Source organism: Siphateles boraxobius, unplaced genomic scaffold, assembly GCF_051911475.1.
Source record: "Siphateles boraxobius isolate OS27281-9 unplaced genomic scaffold, OSU_SipBor_1 22, whole genome shotgun sequence".
In the NCBI taxonomy this organism is placed as follows: Eukaryota; Metazoa; Chordata; class Actinopteri; order Cypriniformes; family Leuciscidae; genus Siphateles; species Siphateles boraxobius.
Genome location: NW_027508833.1, coordinates 1,139,104 through 1,162,220, shown reverse-complemented (window position 1 = coordinate 1,162,220; position 23,117 = coordinate 1,139,104). Strand labels below are relative to the sequence as shown.

The 23,117-nt window shown below is 38.2% G+C and overlaps 1 protein-coding gene across 2 annotated transcripts in view; it reads right to left on the bottom strand.

Moving 5' to 3' along the window:
- Positions 1-5,520: 5,520 nt before the first annotated feature.
- Positions 5,521-23,117, bottom strand: part of tpo (thyroid peroxidase) — a 71,575-nt gene continuing 53,978 nt past the window's right edge. Inside the window, exons 13-16 of one of the 2 annotated variants that reach the window (XR_013206569.1) lie at positions 20,810-21,047; positions 10,234-10,442; positions 6,064-6,135; positions 5,521-5,912 (exon numbers count right to left, since the gene is read on the bottom strand). Coding sequence is in view for 1 of the 2 variants with exons in the window: in XM_077238304.1 (XP_077094419.1) it covers positions 6,131-6,135; positions 10,234-10,442; positions 20,810-21,047 (452 nt within the window). In the remaining variant the exon portion in view is untranslated. Of the gene's footprint in view, positions 6,136-10,233; positions 10,443-20,809; positions 21,048-23,117 lie in introns of both variants that reach the window. The other variant, XM_077238304.1, reaches the window with a different exon arrangement.

Below are 23,117 nucleotides of genomic sequence, written 5' to 3'. Positions count from 1 at the left end.
TGATGGATAGAGTAGCATGCTGAGTGGGCACTCTCCGGAAGTCAACTACAATCTCCTTCGTCTTGTCCACGTTCAAGGAGAGATTGTTGTCACTGCACCACCTGGCCAGGCGGCTCACTTCGCTCCTGTAGTTTGTCTCATCTTTGTTGCTAATGAGACCCACCACAGTCGTGTAATCCGCAAACTTAATAAGGAGGTTGGAATTGTGTGACGATGTGCAGTCGTGAGTCAGCAGATTGAAGAGGAGGGGGCTCAGCACACATCCTTGGGGGGCCCCAGTGTTCAGAATGATGGTGCTGGATGTGTTACTGCCGACCCGTACTGTCTGAGGTCTTCCAGTTAAAAAGTCCAACAGCCATAATGACGGCAGAGTTGTGACGGTTTCGCGTGATTTCCATAGGTGATTTCCCTGCTACTTGAAAACAAAGAAGATGCTGCTGGCGAACAGCGGTCTTTCGAATCGGCTTTGGCCGCGACTCGGGCTGACTTGGAGTTAAGAGAACGTCACTTAAGTCATTTTAAAAAAAGGAAGATGTGTTCGGAGTTTTGACGACCGGATACGGCAAAAGTTTAATATATCAACTAGCTCCGCTGGTGGAAAAACGCATGAGACTCAGTCAGCCACAGCCGTTCGTTGCTCTGGTTGGTTGTAGCGCTGTCCTATTGCGTGCAGAGGGTATTTGAAAGACAACAGTTTATCCCGCCCCTCGGATTGAGACATGCCAATGGTGAGTTCCCAGACCTAACATCTTGATGTAGGTCTGGCTTGCCAGGCTAAGAGTTTCCTGCTTTGTGCCAAATATAATCCCCTGGAGAGGAATCGTCTGATTAAACGACACATTATATTACACTAATGGCGAGCTAGCTGCCCATTGATCTTTTTTTGCACTTTGAACTGTGCTTAAAACCATCAATTGGTAGGATAAATCTGATTTTCTTGTTATTTGGACACGAAAGACTCTTGTCGATTTTTTATTTATTTTTGCCTTCGAAAAGGAGAGACTTTATTTTTTGGAACTTGAACTGATCGAAAGAGTTACACAACTCTTTGAACTGAGATTTGATTCGCAAACTCTGATCAAATGAGTCGTTTGTTTCATGAACTTTGTTCAACTGAATCAAAATGAAAAGTGGGTTTTTGGAAGAAATTCTCTGTGTTTCAAATTTAATATATGATTACATTTAATTTTTGTACATTTGGGTTTTTGAAAGTAATATTTTGTTTTATTATTGTAATTTACTTTGGTCAGGGTGAAAGAGAAAGACACAGTAATGGGTTTTTGAGTTTACTTTATTTACACATTGAATGAAAAGTGTGAAACTTAATCAAATTGAATTGAAGCTGTTAAGTTTTTGAATCTGTCATCCTAGAACAAACAACAGAAGAGTTGATGACAGTGTTTTTGATTTACTGACTTTCATTGAATAATTGTTCATATATGATTAATCTAATTGAAACAAACTACAAAGAGAACAATTTCTTCCTTTCAATATAATCTTTTCTCTGAATCAGAACAAAATTGTCGACTTCACTTACCTGTCTCACCATTTCCTCCCAGTATACGTTCCTTACTTGTGATCATAGTGGCCCATACTGAACATCATTACTGGGTGTCGCACGTCAGTTGCGTTGCGCGCTACACATGGATCTATTATACTGTTACACATGCGTTTACTTTTTCAACTGTTATGTTCACTTAACATAACTGACTGTTCACGTGAATACTCGTCAAGACCGACATGATTGTGTGTGTATTTGACTGTTTAAGTGCAATAAGCAGCGATAAATAACTATTTAGTACGGAGTCGGCTTTATATCTGCTCACAACATCTGTGGCTAATATTGCCCACAACAATTGCGTTTTGGAGGAGGATTCAGTTCAGAACTACAAACGTGAACAAAAAGTGTTTAAAAACTACAAACATGGCGAGTGTGTGCGACTGATGGTTTTCACTCATGATTGCCTGTTATGTGAACTCAATCTGAGCTCTTGAAGCCATTTGAAATGCTTGAATGTGGACAGTGTTATTGTCTCGACGGCATAGGCTATTAACACAAATGAATGTCCATGCATCTTCCCCTCTGCCAGATTCAAATAGGCCTATAGAAAACTAATATATTTGCACAGCATTCCTGTTAATGCGTTTTGCCCCATGTGAAGTGTGTTGAAGTAAACGGACCACCAACAGTTCGCTCACTGACCGGCTGGTGAATTTTGCATCCAAAACTGTTAAGCACCTGATTTAATATCATAGATCGACTGCTGCGCAACTTCTGAGAGTCAAGCGCACGGCTTAATCAGCCCGCTGGGAAATAAAATCATGTTTAAAAGGTACTGGGTTGATATCATGAATACGTATGAAGAAAGATATTCAGAGTTTTGTTTGAAGATCTTAGCACCTTTCAATTTAGCAGCAATCAATTTTCCCTCATCTGTCAGATTTATCTGCCCCTATACAGTATAAAGACTAACCGAACCGCGGTCATGTGACTAGCGAAGCTGCCTCTTGTTTCTCTTGATGTGGGTGTTTTTGGCCGGAATAAGTTGCAGTGTGGACCGGTCGTCTTTCATTTCTCCTGCTCGCTGCGGTCATTCATCATGTGTTTGTGTTGATGAGTCAGAGGAGCTTCTGCTGCAGAGCTGAACTGTGTGAGGCCAGATATTGTTTATGAACGTGGGAACATGAGGATGAATTTTCAAAACACTAGCCTATAGCACTATAATATAACACCACTGCAAGCATCTTTCCCTTATGCTAGAAAATCTCCCAGAATATCTTTTCTTGACGGTCATTTTCACATTTTGCATGCATTGATCTTTTGCGGTGCATGTATTGTAGAATTCATTTACAGGTTAACCCCATTTACTGCTTTTAAATGGGTTGTAATATGCCTTTTCTCCATCTTCATCTTTCTTTAGTGTGTAATGTTGCTGTTGAGTTCTTCTCTATATCAGTGTCAGTGTTTCTGAACTCCCTGAAACGCCTCAATTGTAGTCTTGAGTTTCTTCCGGGAACGAACACGTCACAATATTCCTCATTTAAATAATTAATATGCAGAATAAAGGGGCGGGGCCTGGTTGAGTTAGTTAGTAGTGTGTTAAAACTGGCGGCTATGGTAAGGGGTGGGACATTTCCCAAACACATTCGAAGCGTTTGACCAATCAGAGACAGGAACTAAATGGGTGTGTTTCCCAAAAGCATCGTTAGCCAACTATGGTCGCAAGTTCTGACGTTATCAGCAGTTCAACGAGTCAGTAGCTGCGTTTACATGGACCCTTATAATCGGATTGACGGCTCAATCGGACTAAAAAACCTTCATGTAAACACCTTAATCGATCTGATTGAGCTCAATCCGATTGGAATTTCGATCGGATTGAAAGGGGTAGTTTATTCCTTTTGTAATCCAATCGAGAGAACATGTAAACACTTGATCGGATTGAAAACCGAAACTCAAAGGATTGCTCATGTGCAATGACGTTGAAATAGCGTTATGACATATGATTCACTGAACGAGTTGTTCTTCCTGTTGAATAAAGTGTTGAATAAATGAGTGTCCCGTTATTCTAAAATTCTCATTTCAGCGCGTCTGTGAAGTGGAGCAGGACAACGTCCACCAGTCCTTGTTTCAGATGACTGGTTTTGGGTGCAGGGTTTTACTGTGTGATAAATATATAAATGCAGCGGCAAAACGGTTCATATGCTCATTGTCTCCAAATCATGACCAGAGATGGAAGTCTGCTGTTAAAAAAAAGAACCAATAGAGGAGAATAGTTATGCGCAAACAGCGGCAGTGTTCGTGGTTCGTGTAGTGTGCGCATGTCAAAAAATCAATTCCGATTTGAAGTTTGTGACATATAAATGCGCACATCAACCCGATTACTTTATTTATCGTTCATATAAACACCGTGTTCGGATTTGTCAATCAGATTGATTTCCTTCCGATTGAACCAAAAGGTGTCCATGTAGGCCTAAACGTAGCTAGTGTTTCCTGAAACCATCGTTCCAACAAACATTGGCAAACAGCATCGCAAAGTTGTGTTTGGAACGACAGCGTCGGCCTTTGGTTAGAAGCAGAGTTTCTTGTTTTCGCATGACGTGTAGACTCAATAAATCCTTATTTTGAGCAAAATAAGCAAGCTGACATTCAGTACAATCTGTATCTTTTATTTAGAATACATAATGTCATTTATGTCTTTTAGTTTGTCAAGAGATTAAAAGCACCGTTATTGAAGAGTGCGCATGTGCGAACGTGCTTGACTGTAAGAACGAGCCTATGATTAAATCTGAAAATAAAGCAAAATAACTGGGAAAAATGAGAAATAGTCTTCATGATATGTCCGTAATGTATAGCAAAACATCTAGCATTAATTCAATCTCAAACAGATTCATTAAAAGAAGTTATTACTCCACCACGTGTGTGACATCATTAACCAATGTGGTTGAACGACAAATTTGCAACAATACGGTTTCGGGAAACAGTCGTGACTAGCTGGTTGATTTCTTCAACGATGCATTGTACTATGATAGTTAAGCAGCGAGTTGCGTCGTTTTACTGGGAAGAGACGAGCTGCAACAAAATATGAGGAAAATAATCAACATTCAGGCAGGAAAACCTGTTCTAGCAAAGTGCAAAAAACAACAACATCAAGACTTTGTAAAAGGGCATATAATGGCTTTTTTAAATTCATATTCTTTGTGTTGATGTGAATGATTCATCAGTTAATGCTAAATTAAATCAAAATGTAATGTTCTACTTAGTCATAAATTCTACCTGTTACTTTTCACCATCCAAACCTTTTTTTGGCATTGAATATCCTGTTCAAAGTGCTGTACAGGAGCATATTGATCATAATGAACTCCATTATGACATTTCAGAAAAATTATGTGAATTCATGTTTGTGAAGTGTTTGTGTTTACAGTATGTGCCTGTATGCTTATGAACTTTACATTATAGATAACATAAACAAATGTTACTGCTTAGATCAAGTAGAAAGATTCTTGTTCACTGCATTCGAGACAAGCGGAGGGATACATACAGTCTCCTGAATTATCAGGCTTTATAAATGTGCTTTTGTGTGTGTCTGTGTGTGTGTAATCAGTGATCCACATACACAAACAAGCTTGCTCTAAGCTTGTGGAAACACTGAGATCACTGTAAGAGCTCCACGCTCAAACGCTGCTTTGAATTACGGTGAACAGGAGAGAGGGTAATTGGTCAACACATCAGAAATTGCAGAGGATTGCCTAAAAGGCTACATTTTATTTAATTCCGGCCGTCTCATTTTCCAGAACTGATTGCTTTTGTATTCCATTATCTAAAATAAAACCAGGACAAGATATGGCTGAATGCAAATGTGATGCCTATTTGTGTCAAAACAGAGGAGTCTGTCCTCACCAAAGAGTTTAATTTAAGGTTTAAAATGTAAATGTAGCCTACATCTGTTTCAATAGATTTGTACTCATTTAATTAATAGCAAAGAAAGGACACTGGAACAAACGGCATTGCTTTCGGTTCGTCTAGTATTCATATGGTGTTGTTTTTAATTGGGCTCTGAAGTTAACACACAGGGATTACACATTTTGTTCTTAATGCAAAAAGGCTTACATATGGATTTTGCAATAAATAATTCTAATCATTTGTGTATTTTTAATAATAAATATGCATGGATTAAATGCAGCATAAAAGTAATAAAATCACAAACTGGGAAATTAAAATATTGCATTTATATTTCAGTTTTGAAACCAGATATAACATGTGAACTTATATCACTTAACATACAGTAAATGCATTTTACATTGGGCTTCAAGTAGCACAGTTGGTCTTTGGTTCAGAGTTGAGCTCATATTCATAAATGCTTTCATATGATCCGCTGATCAGTGCTTTTGTGCCGTTGGAGAATGAGGCAGGTCTGTGTTAAGATTAATAATCCATCACTAATTAGAGCCTTGGCTCAGTGTATTATATTCCAACATAAAGAGAGTCTGGATTCATCAGTCCTGTAGTTACGCATGATGTTGCTCAGCAGCTCTTTCTCTTTATTCTCTGTCATTGTGCCGTACCTCACAGTTCTGCTGCTGGAAATGAGCCTCTGGTGTTGCCGTCAGCATCTCGTTTTACAGTCAGTCTCTAGTCTGCAGAGAGAAGTCAATCTATCAAACAGAAATACTGCACATCATCGCATGCATTTTAGATTATATTATAGCATGCATTATATTATCACAGTTATATACTTTGTAAAAATTCAGATTTTGAGAACTCAAAAACTTAAGGCAACCAGATTCAGGACATTGAGTATCCTCAACTTATGAACAAATTATTTTATCCACTTTAAGTTGGAATTTCTGTACTCAACTCAAAAGAAAGAAAATTATAATATAAACTTGCATTTTACATTAAACTGAACATTAAAATTACATAATAGACGCCAACCATCAACATGCACCGCTGCCAGATTTCCTATATATTGTGATGTTGATGTGTTGTGATGATGTTCACAACTTGCAATAATTACCTTAATGAGCTCATTGTTTCTGCCTAAAACTATTCTTGATGTTAGCTAACTGCATGATTTTGTATTATCTTAAAACTGTACATTACTTTGATAGTCACCTCTGATAAAGAAGCACTCTAAATACGAATGTATACGGATGCATTTTCTGTAAAGCTGCTTTGATATACAGTACATATATGTATTGTGAAAAGTGCGATACATATAAATGTAAATTGAATTGGATTAATAGTGACACAGAACTTTTTTAGTTTGTCTAGTCTACTTGTGTATCAGTTTGTTGTTCAAACTGAAAAGGTTATATAGAATTACTTCTATACAACTAAACAAGTTGTTTATACTCATAGAAATGGAGTAAACTTCACTCTAATGGGGACTTTTACAGCAAAATATAATTAAATCATGCTTTGACCTAAAACTCAAATGATTTATGTGTATCAGCAGAGCTCAGCACTGATATTTGAACCTTCACCAGTGAACTTGACATTCATATTAAAATTTTAAGTTGCCCATTCTAGATGGCATAAAAAATAATGATTTGTTTCTACATTTTACATTTAATCATTTAGATATGTATGTATATATACAGGATTGTTTAAAAATTAAATGCAGATCCAAAGAGATCATTCAACTCATATCTGTGTCCTTCAGAGAGCTGACAGTTATATTTATTAAAACATATTTTTGGTGTTGCACCTTTTCCATCAATCCAACAGTTTTGCTTTCAGCTCTGAACGGATACTGCATTTCAGCTTTTACATCAAAATACGAAGGAAGCATGTTTTTAAGCCTAAATTCCAATCTGTTCATCACATAAAGTGATCATGTGTCTTCAGAAAATTGACTAAATTCATGTGGATTAGTTTTATGATCTCTTTATGAACTTTTTGAAGCCTCAAAGTGTCTGTTGTGTAGCTTTCAATGGAGGGATAGAAATCTCTCAGATTTCATCAAAAAGATTTCATTTGTGTTCTGAAGATGAACGGAAGTCTATCGGGTTTGGAATGACACGAGGGTGAGTAAATAATGACATTTTCATTTTTAAGACATTTCTCCTTGTACAGAATATTTTTGGTCCTATTGTTAAAGCAGTTTTTGTCATGTTGGCGTCGTGTGCATTGATGCCCCGAGGACCAGCCATCGCTGTGACATCCATTTACACACTCAATCTTCTCCAGATGACATTATCTGAGCCGACAGCAGTCTATTTGATAGGCAGCTCGAGCTTCAGGACTGAATAAACACTGTAGATGTGTTCAGAACGGGTCGGGACCCGTGATGTGAGGAGGCCAAGCTAATGCAAACCTGCATCTGGCATGACGGCAACGGCTTCTCTCGGACTCTACCGTGGGATTTGTCTAGTATTCATGAGAAAGATTCATTTCTATTGGACGTAACAGGTGCGACTGCTAACGTTAATTGTTTTGGCAGCGTCGCAGGCTCATAATGGATCAATATTTGTCATTGGGCCGGATTCCAGCGTTGAGAATTACAGACTCTGAGGAGCGGCGAACATATTGAAAATGATTGTTAATACAATGCATGAGTGGCTTCAGTCCAACAACCTGTGGCCCAGTAATGTCTGTGTGAACAAACCAGTATTACTGAACAGGAACACACATCCGGCAAATTTCTGCTGGTTGCCAGAGCAGAAATGAGCAGTTACTGAGATGTTCAGGTGCTTTATAAGCAATATATATATATATATATCAGCATTTTATATCTCTCTAGATGCACTGCAAATAATATTCACATTAATAAATAATAATATACATTTACTTGAGAAGCAAAATTACTTAATATTAGGTCTTGTTTTCTGAAAATAGTGATCAATATTAAGTGAGTTTAAGCGTAAAACAAGAACAAATATCTGTCAATGGGGTCAGAAAAATAAATATAATTCAAACGGGAAACAAGATTATTTTTCTGACACCACTGATGGATATGTGTTTGTTTTAAGCATAAACTCACTACATTTTCATACATTATTCAGAAAACTTAATATCTTCAGTCATTTTGCTTCTCAAGTAAATGTATCTTGATTTAAGAATGTTTAGATATTTGTACTTGAAAACTAGGCAAAAATACAGAGGAAGAACTGTTTTTTTTTTTTTTTTTTTTACAGTGTAAGTCACTGAAAAATCCATATCAGTCATGCTGAAAGATTTCCTAATAACATTATTAGATTACACAACCTTTTAAAAGTTTGGGGACGGTAATATTATTTAATGTTTTAGAAAGCTGTCTCTTCTGCTCACCAAGGCTGCATTTATTTGATCAAAAATACAGAAACTAATATTGTGAAATATTATTATCCTTGAAACAGCTGTTTTCTATGTGAATATATGTTAAACTGTAATTTATTCTTAAGCTGATTTTTCAGCATCCTTACTCCAGTCTTCAGTGTGGCATGATCCTTCAGAAATCAGTATAATATGATGCTGAAGAAACATTTATGGTTATTATCAATGTTGAAAAACCGTTGTGCTGATTCATACTTTTTACATTTTGACAATACTTTTTGTTTTCAGGATTCTTTGATGAAAAGAGAGTTCAAAAGAACATCATTTATTTGAAATAGAACCTTTTGTAACATTATAAATGTCTTTACAACACTTTTGATTAATGCATCCTTGCTGAATAAAAGTATTTATTTATTTAATAAAAAAAAATCTCACTGACCCCAAACTTGTGAACTATAGTGTATTGTCAGTAAAAATGAAAAATGGTCCATTGTCAGAAGATGACAAATAGTGCCAAGGGTTCACACTTAGAATATTTTACACCAGCATATTTCCACAGTGGAGTTGAAATCAGCTCAGCGTCTCTCATGGGACTGAATGAGTGTGAGTTTAAACACAAGACATTTAACAGTGAATCTGCATGTCTTTTATTCCTCATAGAGAATTCCTCACATTAGAGCCTCTTTGGTATTCATGAATGTCCACAGCAATATTTAGCTGTGTTTGGAAAGTAAACGCACATGGACACATACAGGAGGCTGCACGAGACCTGTGGTGTGACATGCTATTTCTAATTATTATATGGTTATTATGCATGCAGCGTTTATGAGTTCATTTAATTTAGAGGCTACATGGAATAATTTGTTACACCTCAGGACTATTTCAAATGAACTAGTGAAGGAAAAGATGGTGAAAAACTGCAAAGAAACATTCATATTTTATGGAAAATGCACTACCATTCAAAAGTTTGGGGTCAGTAAGATATTTCTTTAAGAAATTAATACTTTAACAAGGATTTATTAAATTGATCTAAAGTGACAGTAAAGACATTTGATAAAGTTACGAAAGATTATATTTCTAATAAATACTGTTCTTTCTATTCATCAAAAAATCCTGATTTTTTTTTTATCATAGTTTCCACAAAAATATGAAGAAGCCGTTTTCATTGATAATAAATCATAAATGTTTCTCGAGCATTAAATCATCATATTATAGTGAGTTCTGAAGGATCATGTGACACTGAAGACTGGAGTAATGATGCTGAAAATTCAGTTTTGATCACAGGAATAAAAATAAATTTTATATAAAAATATAATTATAAAATATATGAATTTCTAATATATGTAATTATAATATATAATAGAATAATATAATAAAATATCAAATAAACAGTAGTGTATATGTACATTTTAACATAATATCTCAATCTAAAAAAAGCAGGATTTATGTCCGTAAATTAAAAACCGTCACATACGAACCGTCATCCGGTTGTTCTTTCCATTCCTCCAGATCCAGTGAGGGGATGTTCCCGCAGGAGAGAAAGTCCTCCGGGTAAGTTTCGACTCTGAACGGATCAAGAGGAACCTCCGTCACTCCACTGTTGTCACAGATGACACGAGACAGAGAGTGCCTTTGGAGTTCCTGTCTTTGTTTTGGGGAAAACACACCGGGATGTTCCCACCAGAATCTGAATCACAACAAAAATATCAACATTTTGATTGTGCGACGTGTAATTCTTAGCATTTTGACATGAATTCAGACAAGCTAAAGGAATCCTTTTCACAAATAACATCTCTTGTGCTTCTCCCAAGTAAAATAAGTGTTTGAAATGACATCGAGAAAAGCAAATCTTGTTTTAAACATCTAACCTCTGTAATTTATACTAGTAAAACAGAACTGCATGACTATTTATTGAATAATGGCACTATTGTCTTCAGCTGCTTATAGCTGAACTGAACTCATATCAGAATTGATCAACTTATACACAGTTATTGAACCAAATTGAATCAACACTGAACAGAATTGATCTGAATAATGACACTATAGAGTTCACTATAGGATGTGAAAACTCCTTCTGTAGTGGCAAAAAACATTGTTGGGTTTTTCCTGTAACCCCCTGTTATTGTTTCCAACCACCTGGAGAATGCGAGTACCGGGTCAGACTCACAGCCCGAATCCAAGAAAATCCAAGAGTGTAGTTGTTGAATGTTGTCGATATTTATTGCAAATAAATATAAAGTACAAAACAAAAAATGAGAACTGGTTTAAATGTCTTTAAGCATTCCTTTGTAGCGCTTGGAGTTCAGCTTTCTCATACAGGCCAAGCTTCAGTAACGCAGATCCAGGCCGAGGTCAAAGACTGTATCTGCTGGCACGCCTTCTCCTTCTCTCATGCGCTACACGCTCCAACTTATAGGATAGCGCCCTCTCTGGCTGTTGAAGGTGTACTACTCAAATGCAATAGAAAAGACAATTATAAGTAAATTATGAAACCAAAAATAAAACTCAAATGCGGCTCCTACACACCGGCCCCTAATTGTTCTCTATAGAATCAATTATTCAAAATAAATACAAAAAAGGAGCCAGAAAACAAATAATCTCTTAATACTTTTAGAAGAAAAAAAAGAAAATAAAAAATAAAATAATAATGTATACATTACATCCCTTATTGGTGATCTTTAAGGGGCACCTGACACTCTTCATTTTCCAGAATTCGGCACAGCTTGGTAATGGGTCTATCAAGGATTGAAGTCTGTGTCTGGAGCTTCACGGATCGGACCAGCCCCTTTTGATCAGGCTTGGTCTCTAGAACTCTTCCTAATGGCCATGACCCTCTTGGAGCAGTGGGGTCAACCACCAGAACAAGATCTCCAACATTCAGGTTCTTCTTCACTACAGTCCATTTTTGCCTTTCCTGGAGTAGAAGAAGGTATTCTTTGGTCCATCTATGCCAGAAGAGATCTGCCATGTACTGGACCTGTTTCCAGCGGCGTCTAGCATAAAGGTCTGATTTCAGAAAGATTCCAGGAGGCATAATGGGCTGAGTTTTCAGCAGGAGGAGGTGGTTTGGGGTCAGCGGTTCTAGGTCGTATGGGTCTGAGGACACTGTGGAGAGAGGACGGTTGTTTAGAATAGCCTCTACTTCACAGAATAGAGTTTGAAGACCCTCGTCATCGATGGACTGTTGATGGAGTGTGGAGTACAGCACATAACGAACAGATCTTATAAGCCTTTCCCAGACTCCGCCATGGTGCGATGCAGCTGGTGGGTTGAAACTCCACTCGATTCCATCAGGAAGCAGGGCATCCTGGATCTTCAACTTGTCCAGTGTCATCAGAGCTTTCTTGAGCTCCACCTGAGCACCCACCAAGTTTGTTCCGTTGTCAGATCTGATGTGCTTAATCTGCCCCCTTCTGCAAACAAATCTCCTCAAAGCGTGAATGCATGAGTCAGTGTCTAATGAGAAAGCTACTTCCAAATGAACAGCTCTGCTAGACATACATGTAAACAGAACTCCATACCTTTTGATGGTGCTTCTTCCTCGCCTCACTTCAATCGGGCCAAAATAGTCCAATCCGACATTGGTAAAGGGAGGGAGGTCAGGTAGGATTCTTTCCAGCGGCAAATCTGCCATTTTTTGCTCACCTGCTTTGCCCTTTACACGTCGACACATGACACATCTTGAGAGCACCTTTCTTGCTAAGGAGTTGGCCTTAATAATCCAATACTTCTTACGGAGCTCTGAGAGCATGTGGTTCCTGCCACTGTGACCACAGCGTTCATGAATGTGTCTTAAAAGAAGAATTGAAATGTGTGAATCTTTGGGCAAGATACAGGGGTGTTTAGTTTCATCAGGCATTGCAGATTTATGCATCCGGCCACCTACTCTTAAGATGCCTTCATCTAGCACAGGATCAAGCCTACAGATCCTGCTGCTCCTTTTCACTTTAGGTGGGGTCATTTGCAGTGTTTTAATTTCAGCTGGGAATGCTTGCCTCTGAACATAAGAGATAACTGACCTTTCTGCCTGTAAGAGATCTTCCACTGTGAGGAGCTGTCCACCGGGTTTGGTCTTGAAAACCTCAAGTTTTGGGCTCCCCTTTTGGCTATGGGAGCGGGTAGTGACTTGACACAATGGGAAGCCCTTTTGTTTTTTGATTCTCAGTAGCAAGGCCTTTTTCAGTTTGATGTACCATGCCGCTGCTTTAATTAGCCTAATCCAATTTGAAAAGTATGAAATAAGCTGGTCTGTGGGTGTTTCAGTGTTTACCACTGTTGTAAACACAGTAGTGTTTCTCCTGACCTCTGGATCATCCTGTAACACTGAGCCCAATGCCTCCACCTCTAACCAGCTTTCCTCAGGTTTCCATAGGAACTCTGGACCATGTATCCATCTCCTTTGTTCCATGAATTTACCTGCACTTAATCCTCTCGAGGAATCATCCGCTGGATTGTCTTTACTTCTTGCGTATCTCCATTGAGACAGCTCCGAATTATCCCGAATCAGCGAGACCCTGTTGGCTACATATGTTTTAAATCTTGCAGTGTCACTTCTAATGTACTTAAGTACGGTTTGGCTGTCAGTCCAGAAAACGGAGGGCTTTAAGGGTAGATGTAGTTCTCTCCTTAGCATTTTGTCCACCTTTACCAACAATGCTGCAGCGGCCAGCTCCAGACGTGGTACTGTGATGTTCTTTAAAGGAAGGACTCTTGACTTTCCCATGAGAAAAGTGACATGTATAATGTCCTGTTCATTAGCTTGTCTAATGTAGCTCACTGAGCCATAGCCATTCTCACTGGCGTCAGCAAAGTGGTGTAGTTCTGCACACTTTGCTGTTCCGTAGCCTTTTGGTTTCAAACAACGTGCAACACTGAAGCTTTTTATTCTTTCTAAACTGTTTGTCCATCCTTCCCACCTGTCTACTACAGCTTGGGGCAAAGGTTCGTCCCATCCAAAGCCTTTCTGGCAGAGCTCCTGTAGCAACTGCTTGGCTGGGAGAATGAGAGGAGCAAGAAAACCAAGGGGATCAAAAATGGAACTTACAACAGAAAGTTTGCCTCTGCGGGTATGTGGCTTCTGGCATAAATTGATGTTAAACTGGAAATGGTCAGAGTCCACACACCACTGCAATCCCAGGGCTCTTTCCATTGGTAGGCTGTCTTTGTCAAGATCCAGTGTTTTTATTTCTTTTGCCCATTTTTCTTTTGGAATGGATGCTAGAACTGCCCGATTATTGCTGACCCATTGAGTCAGCTGGAATCCACCTTTGTAGCATAGTGCAGTGAGGTCTTTTACTAGCTGGATGGCTTCAGACTCTTCAACCACGGATTTAACACAATCATCCACATAAAAGTTGTGCCGGATAGTTTCAGCTACATGAAGGGGAAAACAGCTTTCATTGTCATCAGCAGTTTTTCGTAATGCAAAACTTGCACAACTTGGGGAGGACACTGCACCAAATATGTGCACAAGCATACGGTATTCCTTTGGGTTTTGACTGGTGTCACCCTGTGGCCACCACAGAAAGCGCAAGTAGTCCACACCTGATTTCTCTACTCCCACCTGATGGAACATTGACTTAACGTCAGCCATAATTCCAACGGATTCTTTACGGAATCTCATAATGACTCCGACAAGAGAATTGGTCAGATCAGGACCCTGTAGTAGCTCTGTGTTGAGGGATACACCTTTGTAAGTAGCTGCACAATCAAACACCACTCTAAGTTTCTTCTTTTTGGGGTGATACACTCCATGATGTGGTATGTACCATACCTTTCCAGGTGCCTGTATGAGTTCTTCCTCTGGGACCTCCTCTGCATAATGATTTTCAAAGATGTCATTGACAAAGGCAACATATTCTTGCTTGTATTGTTCATCCTTTTTCATTTTCCTTTTCAGAGTTTGGAGGCGCTGTTCTGCAACTTGGCGATTGTTAGGCATGCAGACAACAGTTTTCCTAAAGGGCAACTTCAAATAGTAATGTCCATCTTGTAAGACTGCCTCATTGGCTATCTCTACAAACCTTCTGTCCTCAACTGACATTTCGGTCTTCTCCTCAGATGCTACCTCACTGAAATCCTGATTATACTGTGAGATCAGAAGTTGTTCCAGATTTGTAACTGATATCCTATTCACAGTCACATTCTCTGCACTGCCATCAGCACTTCTCAGTGGCCCGTTTACAACCCACCCCAATAAGGTTCTAACTGCGTAGGGGCCCCCACCTTGACTATTAACAACCTCCCATGGTTCTATGCACTTTGGAGCATTTGTGCCAATCAACAGCTCCACCTTTGAATTAATGCTGGGAAGTTTGACTCGACTTAGATACTTCCATTGTGCTAAGTCTTTCTGCTTGGGAATGCTGTTTGTGGTAACTGGCATTTCTTTTTGAGTGAAGAGATCAGGAAGAGGTAAGAAGTTATTGCTGTCCAGTGCTGAAACTTCAATTTCAGAGACGACATGAGTTGGAACAGTTTTTTCTTGATTCATTGTGCGTAGAAGAATGTGTGTTTTTCTTCCCTTCAGATTGAGCCGAAACATAAGATCCTCGGAGCAGAAGGTGGCGGAGGATCCAGGGTCCAGGAGAGCATACACCTGTAAGACTCGGCTGCCCTTTGCTGCCTTAACCTGAACTGGGACAATGGACAGCACATTCTCTTGGTCTCCGGCCCCTATATGACCACATAACCCTGCTGATGCATTGCCTGTAACATCAGAGGATCTTTCTGCCTTTTTGATGATACTATCTTTGGCCTCAATATGTAGGACACTAGGGTGAGCTTGCTTACATACTTTACAGCTGAGACGCCTTTTGCAGTCTCTGCTAATATGGCCTGTGGAGAGACACCCAAAGCAAATGCCTTTGGTCTTTATAAAACTGAGCTTGTCTCTATGTGTTATCTTTAAAAAGTCTTTGCACAAGTCCAATGTGTGTCTTGAGCTACAGAAGGGGCAAGAAATATCAAACTTCATCTGCTTTTGGGCAATAGCTATACTAGTGGCAAAACTACTGCCAGATGACTTTGAGGCCTGTGGTTTGACTGGGGATCTAGCTTTTCCTCTACTAGCTGACTGATCTTGAAGATCACCAAATACCGGATCAGCTGCTATGCGAGCTTGTTCTTCAATAAAGCAGACTAGATCTAAAATCCTTACCCTACGACTACGTTGTTCTTGCAGCTCATAAGCCTTGTTACGCCATCTCTCCCGAAGCTTGTACGGTAGCTTGAGCACAATGCTTTTCATATTGGATACTGTTTCCAGCTCCTCCATATATTCCATTTCCTCCATAGCATTGCAGCAACTCCTAAGGAACATGGCATAATCCTGTAGCGATTTATAATCCTCAGATTTTATTTGGGACCAGGATAGGGCTTTTTCCAAGTAAGCACAAGAGATCTTGTATTCGTTTCCAAAATTTTCCTTTAGCAACTCCTTTGCTCTCCTGTAGCCTCTATCTTGTGACAAGTACTCACAACTCTTGACTAGCCTTTGTGCTAGGCCTCTAGTATATTGAATAAGAAACTGCAATCTATCTTTACTGTTGTCGGTTTTGCTTTCAACCATATTTTCAAAGGAGTGAATGAACGACTTGTACTCAAGAACTTGTCCATCAAAGAGTGGAATGCTACCTTGTGGTAGCGTGGACAGAAGTTGCTGTTTCATAAGAATCCTTGTTAATTCACTCTGCTTTTCCAGAATTTTTATCATGTGACTTTCCTGTGCTGAACTGGGTGTAGGAATTTGCCCTTGAGGTACAGTGGACTGAATGGCTGGGACTGACCTTGCTGGCTGGGGAATGACAGAGGGAATACTGTGAGCTGAGGTCTGCTGTAATTGTGGCCGGATATCACTGCTAGTTCTGGGCTGGAAATCAGGTCTGCTGTGATGCCTATCTGGGCCTAAATTAAGAAGAGGAAATTGAACCTGAACACCTGGCCTGGTTTTAACTACTGGGGACGTCCTTTCCTGGAAATAAAGTGAGCTATCAAGCTTTTCATCCAATGGTACATTTGTCACTGTTGATTTTGTCTTCACTTCATCTGCTTCTGCACCCAACAAAGGCATCTGAACTGTGACATCAGACTTGGCAGGTTTATTCATTTCTATTTCAGCTTCTTTTAGATAATTAATTTTTGCAGTAGTGGCTTCAATTTCAGAATGCAACTCTAAAGTTTCTCTCTTTTTTCTTAGAATATGCTCCTGCTCCTCAATTGCATGCCTTTCTTGCAGCTTTGCAGCTTTAGCCATTAAAGCTACTCTCTCTGCTTCTGCACTGATGCGCAATGACACCGACGTTGTATGTGATCCAAATGATTGCGCATCAGTATCAGTATCACTATCTTCTACTTGGGTGACAGAAGAGGTGGCTTCAACTATGGCTTGGGAACCTGGGTTTTGTATGGCTGATATCCAGTTTTCAACGTTAGCCATAAAAGCCGCTATCTGTACACATCTAGGCTGATACCATGTTTCGTGGTCTTCTTGATTTGCTTCCTCATCCAACATTTCACTATAGGAGGCATGCACGGCTTTGAACTCTTCAAGAAATTCATTAAACTTAATCATGTTTTGTTTAACTTCATCCAGAAATTCCGGACTAGTCATTAAATCATTCACAATGTTCATTCTCCGTGTTACATGTGACATTTTTCCTCCTCTAGACGAGCGCAATTGCGCGACAGTTTCATTCATGTCTTTAACAGGAGTTATTTCTTCTTCATTAGAATCAGCCATTATTCTCAACAAAAAAAAACTTCCCAAAAATCACAGAAAGTATTTATCTTACTTCAATCAATGCAAAAGTTCTCAAAATTGTAGAAAGCAGTTTGTATTCTTTCCAAAAATCAACATCTCGTTGCATGTCATTCGTTCCAATTTGGCTGTGTTTTCACCACGGCAAACTGCTTTTCACCGCTTTTAATTACTTGTCACAGTTCGCCAACTCACAAATCTGTGGTGAGATTGGTTTCTATATCCTTTAAAAATTATTCACTTTGAAAGCACATACCTCAATCGAAGTGTTTCTTTGTTTGGCTTGCCACGCTTAGACCGATGTTTGCTTCGTCTTCATATCGCGTAGTTTCAACATAAATCCTTTTTTGATAAATTCACAGTAGTCTTTGACGAAATGTAGTGGCAAAAAACATTGTTGGGTTTTTCCTGTAACCCCCTGTTATTGTTTCCAACCACCTGGAGAATGCGAGTACCGGGTCAGACTCACAGCCCGAATCCAAGAAAATCCAAGAGTGTAGTTGTTGAATGTTGTCGATATTTATTGCAAATAAATATAAAGTACAAAACAAAAAATGAGAACTGGTTTAAATGTCTTTAAGCATTCCTTTGTAGCGCTTGGAGTTCAGCTTTCTCATACAGGCCAAGCTTCAGTAACGCAGATCCAGGCCGAGGTCAAAGACTGTATCTGCTGGCACGCCTTCTCCTTCTCTCATGCGCTACACGCTCCAACTTATAGGATAGCGCCCTCTCTGGCTGTTGAAGGTGTACTACTCAAATGCAATAGAAAAGACAATTATAAGTAAATTATGAAACCAAAAATAAAACTCAAATGCGGCTCCTACACCTTCATTTTCTCCATTGGGAAATTGTTTTGAACGATAACTTGTAAATCTTTAAAAACAGACCTACTGTGAGCTCCGATGTTGTTAATCGATTGCATTTCCCTCATAGAGACTGTGTAATTCCTCAAATTAAAGTCTCTCTGGTATTCATGAAAGTCCACAGCAATATTTAGCCGTCTGCATCAAACCAGTTGCAGTTGATGCCGTAAGCCTGATTTATTGCAAATTATTTATAAAATAATTGTGCTTAACAGTGAAAAACTACATTACCCATGATGCTGTACAGAATATTCACCAATCAGAATGTGCCAAAAGATTTCATTAGCTCCGCCCACTCCAATGAAGCGCTGGTTATGATGTAATCAAGTCGATCTCTCTACGCTACTCAAAATACTTAAATATGTCATTATGTATGCATATTTTACAAAAAACCATTTAAACATTTTTAAATGGGTAGTTTTATATCTACATAATTTTTAGTTTGCTTAATGGGATTATAGATGTTTCCCTCACTAAACACAGTCTTGTTCTTTTGTATTTTTGTCCGATTTTCAATGACTTTTTTGCTTTTTGTAGTTTTGTGATTCTTGAGGCTGGTTGGTTTGCTTCATGGCTTATAACGCTTTAATGAAGACTTTTTTTGAAATCCCTATGGGAGAATTGAACGGAAAAAATACTTCAGGAACCAGCTCGGCTGAAAAAGTGGACAGGCACTGTTGAGCTCTCTTTTTACAGCTGACAATATTATGTTTAAGAATATTATGTTCTTATCAAGTTTTGAAAAGGTTATGTCTTTGTTGCACTCTGGACGTTAAAAACATCTAGTTAAGGAAACATTGCATTTGATTAAAATTCCATTTTCCACAGAACATAATTTGGTTAGTTTTGATAATGGAATGTGGAAAATGGAATTTGGAATTTGGATCAAATGCAATGTTTCCTTAACTAGATGTTTTTAATGTTCAGAGTGCAACAAAAGACATAACCTTTTCAAAACTTAATGAGAACATAAGCGGAACATTTTAAGAACATATCGTTTCACTAACGTTCTTATTCATTTTTGAAAATGTTATTTCTTTGTTGTTTTAAATGTCTTAACTTTTGTTTTGGTTATGCGGATGAAAATTCCATGTTATCATTCTTCAAATATTATAGGGACGTTGCTTTTGAATGTTCTCTGAATGTCAAGAAACAAGTAGATGCATTTAAAAAAAAAAGCATGTGATGAATGTGCAACAAAAGGTTTCGGAAAAAAAAAAAAATTTTGAGAACATTATTTAAGACCACATAACTTTAAACGAACGTTCTATTAATGTTACTGGAAGAACGTTTTGCTGGAGAACTTTAGTCCCTGTTAGCTGGGTTAAACAGTAGAATTTGAAGTTTTCATCATTGAAGGTTTTCCTGTTTATAACGGTGAAGCTGCTTTGAAACAGTCTGTACTGTATAAAGTGCTATGGAACAGTCTGTACTGTATAAAGTGCTATGGAACAGTATGTACTGTATAAAGTGCTATGAAACAGTCTGTACTGTATAAAGTGCTATGAAACAGTCTGTACTGTATAAAGTGCTATGGAACAGTCTGTACTGTATAAAGTGCTATGGAACAGTCTGTACTGTATGAAGTGCTATGGAACAGTCTGTACTGTATAAAGTGCTATGAAACAGTCTGTACTGTATAAAGTGCTATGAAACAGTCTGTACTGTATAAAGTGCTATGGAACAGTCTGTACTGTATAAAGTGCTATGAAACAGTCTGTACTGTATAAAGTGCTATGAAACAGTCTGTACTGTATAAAGTGCTATGGAACAGTCTGTACTGTATAAAGTGCTATGAAACAGTCTGTACTGTATAAAGTGCTATGGAACAGTCTGTACTGTATAAAGTGCTATGGAACAGTCTGTACTGTATAAAGTGCTATGATAAAGAGCTATGGAACAGTCTGTACTGTATAAAGTGCTATGAAACAGTCTGTACTGTATAAAGTGCTATGATAAAGAGCTATGGAACAGTCTGTACTGTATAAAGTGCTATGAAACAGTCTGTACTGTATAAAGTGCTATGATAAAGAGCTATGGAACAGTCTGTACTGTATAAAGTGCTATGAAACAGTCTGTACTGTATAAAGTGCTATGATAAAGAGCTATGGAACAGTCTGTACTGTATAAAGTGCTATGGAACAGTCTGTACTGTATAAAGTGCTATGATAAAGAGCTATGGAACAGTCTGTACTGTATAAAGTGCTATGAAACAGTCTGTACTGTATAAAGTGCTATGAAACAGTCTGTACTGTATAAAGTGCTATGGAACAGTCTGTACTGTATAAAGTGCTATGATAAAGAGCTATGGAACAGTCTGTACTGTATAAAGTGCTATGAAACAGTCTGTACTGTATAAAGTGCTATGGAAGTGGCTTGACTCGTGCCTGTGGTGGTTTCAGGTTAACAGTCGTTGAGCAGTGCAGATCTCACCTGTCTCCTTCCCTCAGCATCTTCATCTGTTTCCCGATCAAACACGTGAAGAGTTCTCCAGTCCTGGCTCCAGACACCGGCCGTTCCAGAACTCCTCCCAGCCACACATCCATGCTGTCCGGATGTCCGTACACATGCATTACTTTCTCTGCCAGAACATCACTTCCGACCACCTCTGCGAGATCTGATCGGGTTTCAACTCGGTCTAATCCACAGAAAACCCTCCACTCATTATAACCTGCAGGAGAAACACGGGTTTACACATCACTTGTTTATTACCATGGTCCACTTTCGACATACTAACTATACAACTAACTATACAACTACATGTCAGCTAACTCGCATCAGAGTATCAGTAGACTGGTATAATAATATACCTTCTTTCTCTCTTCAGTAATATATATATTTTTTTACTTCATCGGAATGGTACGAAACTTGATAAAGGTTTTGGCACTTACTATGTAAACACACACACACACACACACACACACACACACACACACACACACACACACACACACAAAATCATGGATGATTCGAAAAGGTTAAATGGTCCTGAAAAAAATTAGTCATGTTTGTGTTCCTCGCGGTCAAAAATTATTTCCAACCCGAATTTTCCTCTATTGAAAACCTTTGGTTCTGCAGCCAAACAATCTTACTGAAAGATGATATATGAAAAATAGTAGTGTTTATAGTATAGTAGTATAAATAGTATTTTTGTGCATTTTTCATAACAATAAACGCAAAGTTCTGTAACTTTAAGTTCACTTTCTTAAAAAATTATTATAATAATCATTCAAGTGTCGTCTTCGAAATTTCCAACTCAAACTGGGATAAATCTTGAACGCTTTAGAGCACAGACTGAAGTTTGATCTCTTTTCATTTTCAGGTCTATGACTCAAAAACTACTGCATAAATATAATTTGGTACAATAAAATCAACAAAATATTTAATAAAAAAAAACATTAGCAAACTAAAATACAGTACATTCAATTAATTGAAGTATAAAAAATTTGTAATTTTTGACCGACACAAGAAGAGCATTAATTTTGACATATTCAAACACGGCTGTTTCTCATGATTTATCCATCTGTAAAATTATGTATCGCAGCAGCTAGGTAACGACGGTCACGTTGATAAGACACTCATATATTCAAGGTAATGTCATTGCTTAATTGGACTAAATTGGACCATCATGCTAAAAGCGAGTTATAAAATGAAGTGTGTAATAACAAATGCAATCTTGAATTAAATCTTGTATTATTTCCTGACTCTATTAAAGTAAATGGACTCGAGGAAGGAATCGATTCTGGAAAAGCTGGAATCGGACAGCCCTGAAATAAGTGTTAGCAGATATGATGCAGACAGTTACTAATACTCTAATCACTGCTACAGTAACTGACATGGAGTTGCAAAGTTACTTAAAGTTATTAGAATGTCGAAAGTGGAGCCTCAAAATAAAGTGCTTGTTACTGATGTTATCAAATAACAAATAATTGAGAGCTGTAAAGAATTAAACTCTGGTTCTGATTCAAGTTCATTAAAAAAATATTTGGTAAAACTTTACGATAAGGTCCCATTAACAGTTAATATAATAACTAACATAAAACAGCAATATGCAATGCATTTGTTACAGTATTTTTTTTTCCATCTTTGTAAATGTTAATTAATAAAAAAAACTGTTCATTTTTAGTTCATGTTAGCGCATGTGCATTAAATAATATGAACAACTTTTGATTTTAATCATGTACTAGTACATGTTGAAATTAACATGAACTAAGATTACTAAATGATTTAGAAGTATTTTAGTGTTAGTTCATGTTAACAAATGGAACGTTATTGTAAAGTCTAACCGATTATTTTAATTATAGTAATTATACTTAAAGGAGAACTCCGGGCAATTTTTAAGTTAATCTTGATCGTTAGACCTTTGTGAGTACTGACTATAGAAAAAAAAACGAACCGGATTGGTGCTTGCTACGCGGAGCTGCGACCGCGAATGCCCAGAGCTCCCACCCAGCTAAAACGGCAGCTATGGGGGCATCGACATAAAGAGCGTTTTTGAACCTCTTAACAGACACAAAATGCAATTAAAATGTCTGTCCAACATGAACAGGGACCCTACATGTGAACAAGATGCGTTTAGCAACTTAGCCATTGTTTCAACTCACCTAAATAGTCTTTTAGACGGCAAGCTGTAGTCTCGCGCTGCAGTCCCGTGCTGTAGCCGGAAAAGGTAAACAATGTCCAGGTGGGAGGAGCGTTGATCATGTGCGACGAGTTATGATCAGAGTTGCTTACAAGTGAA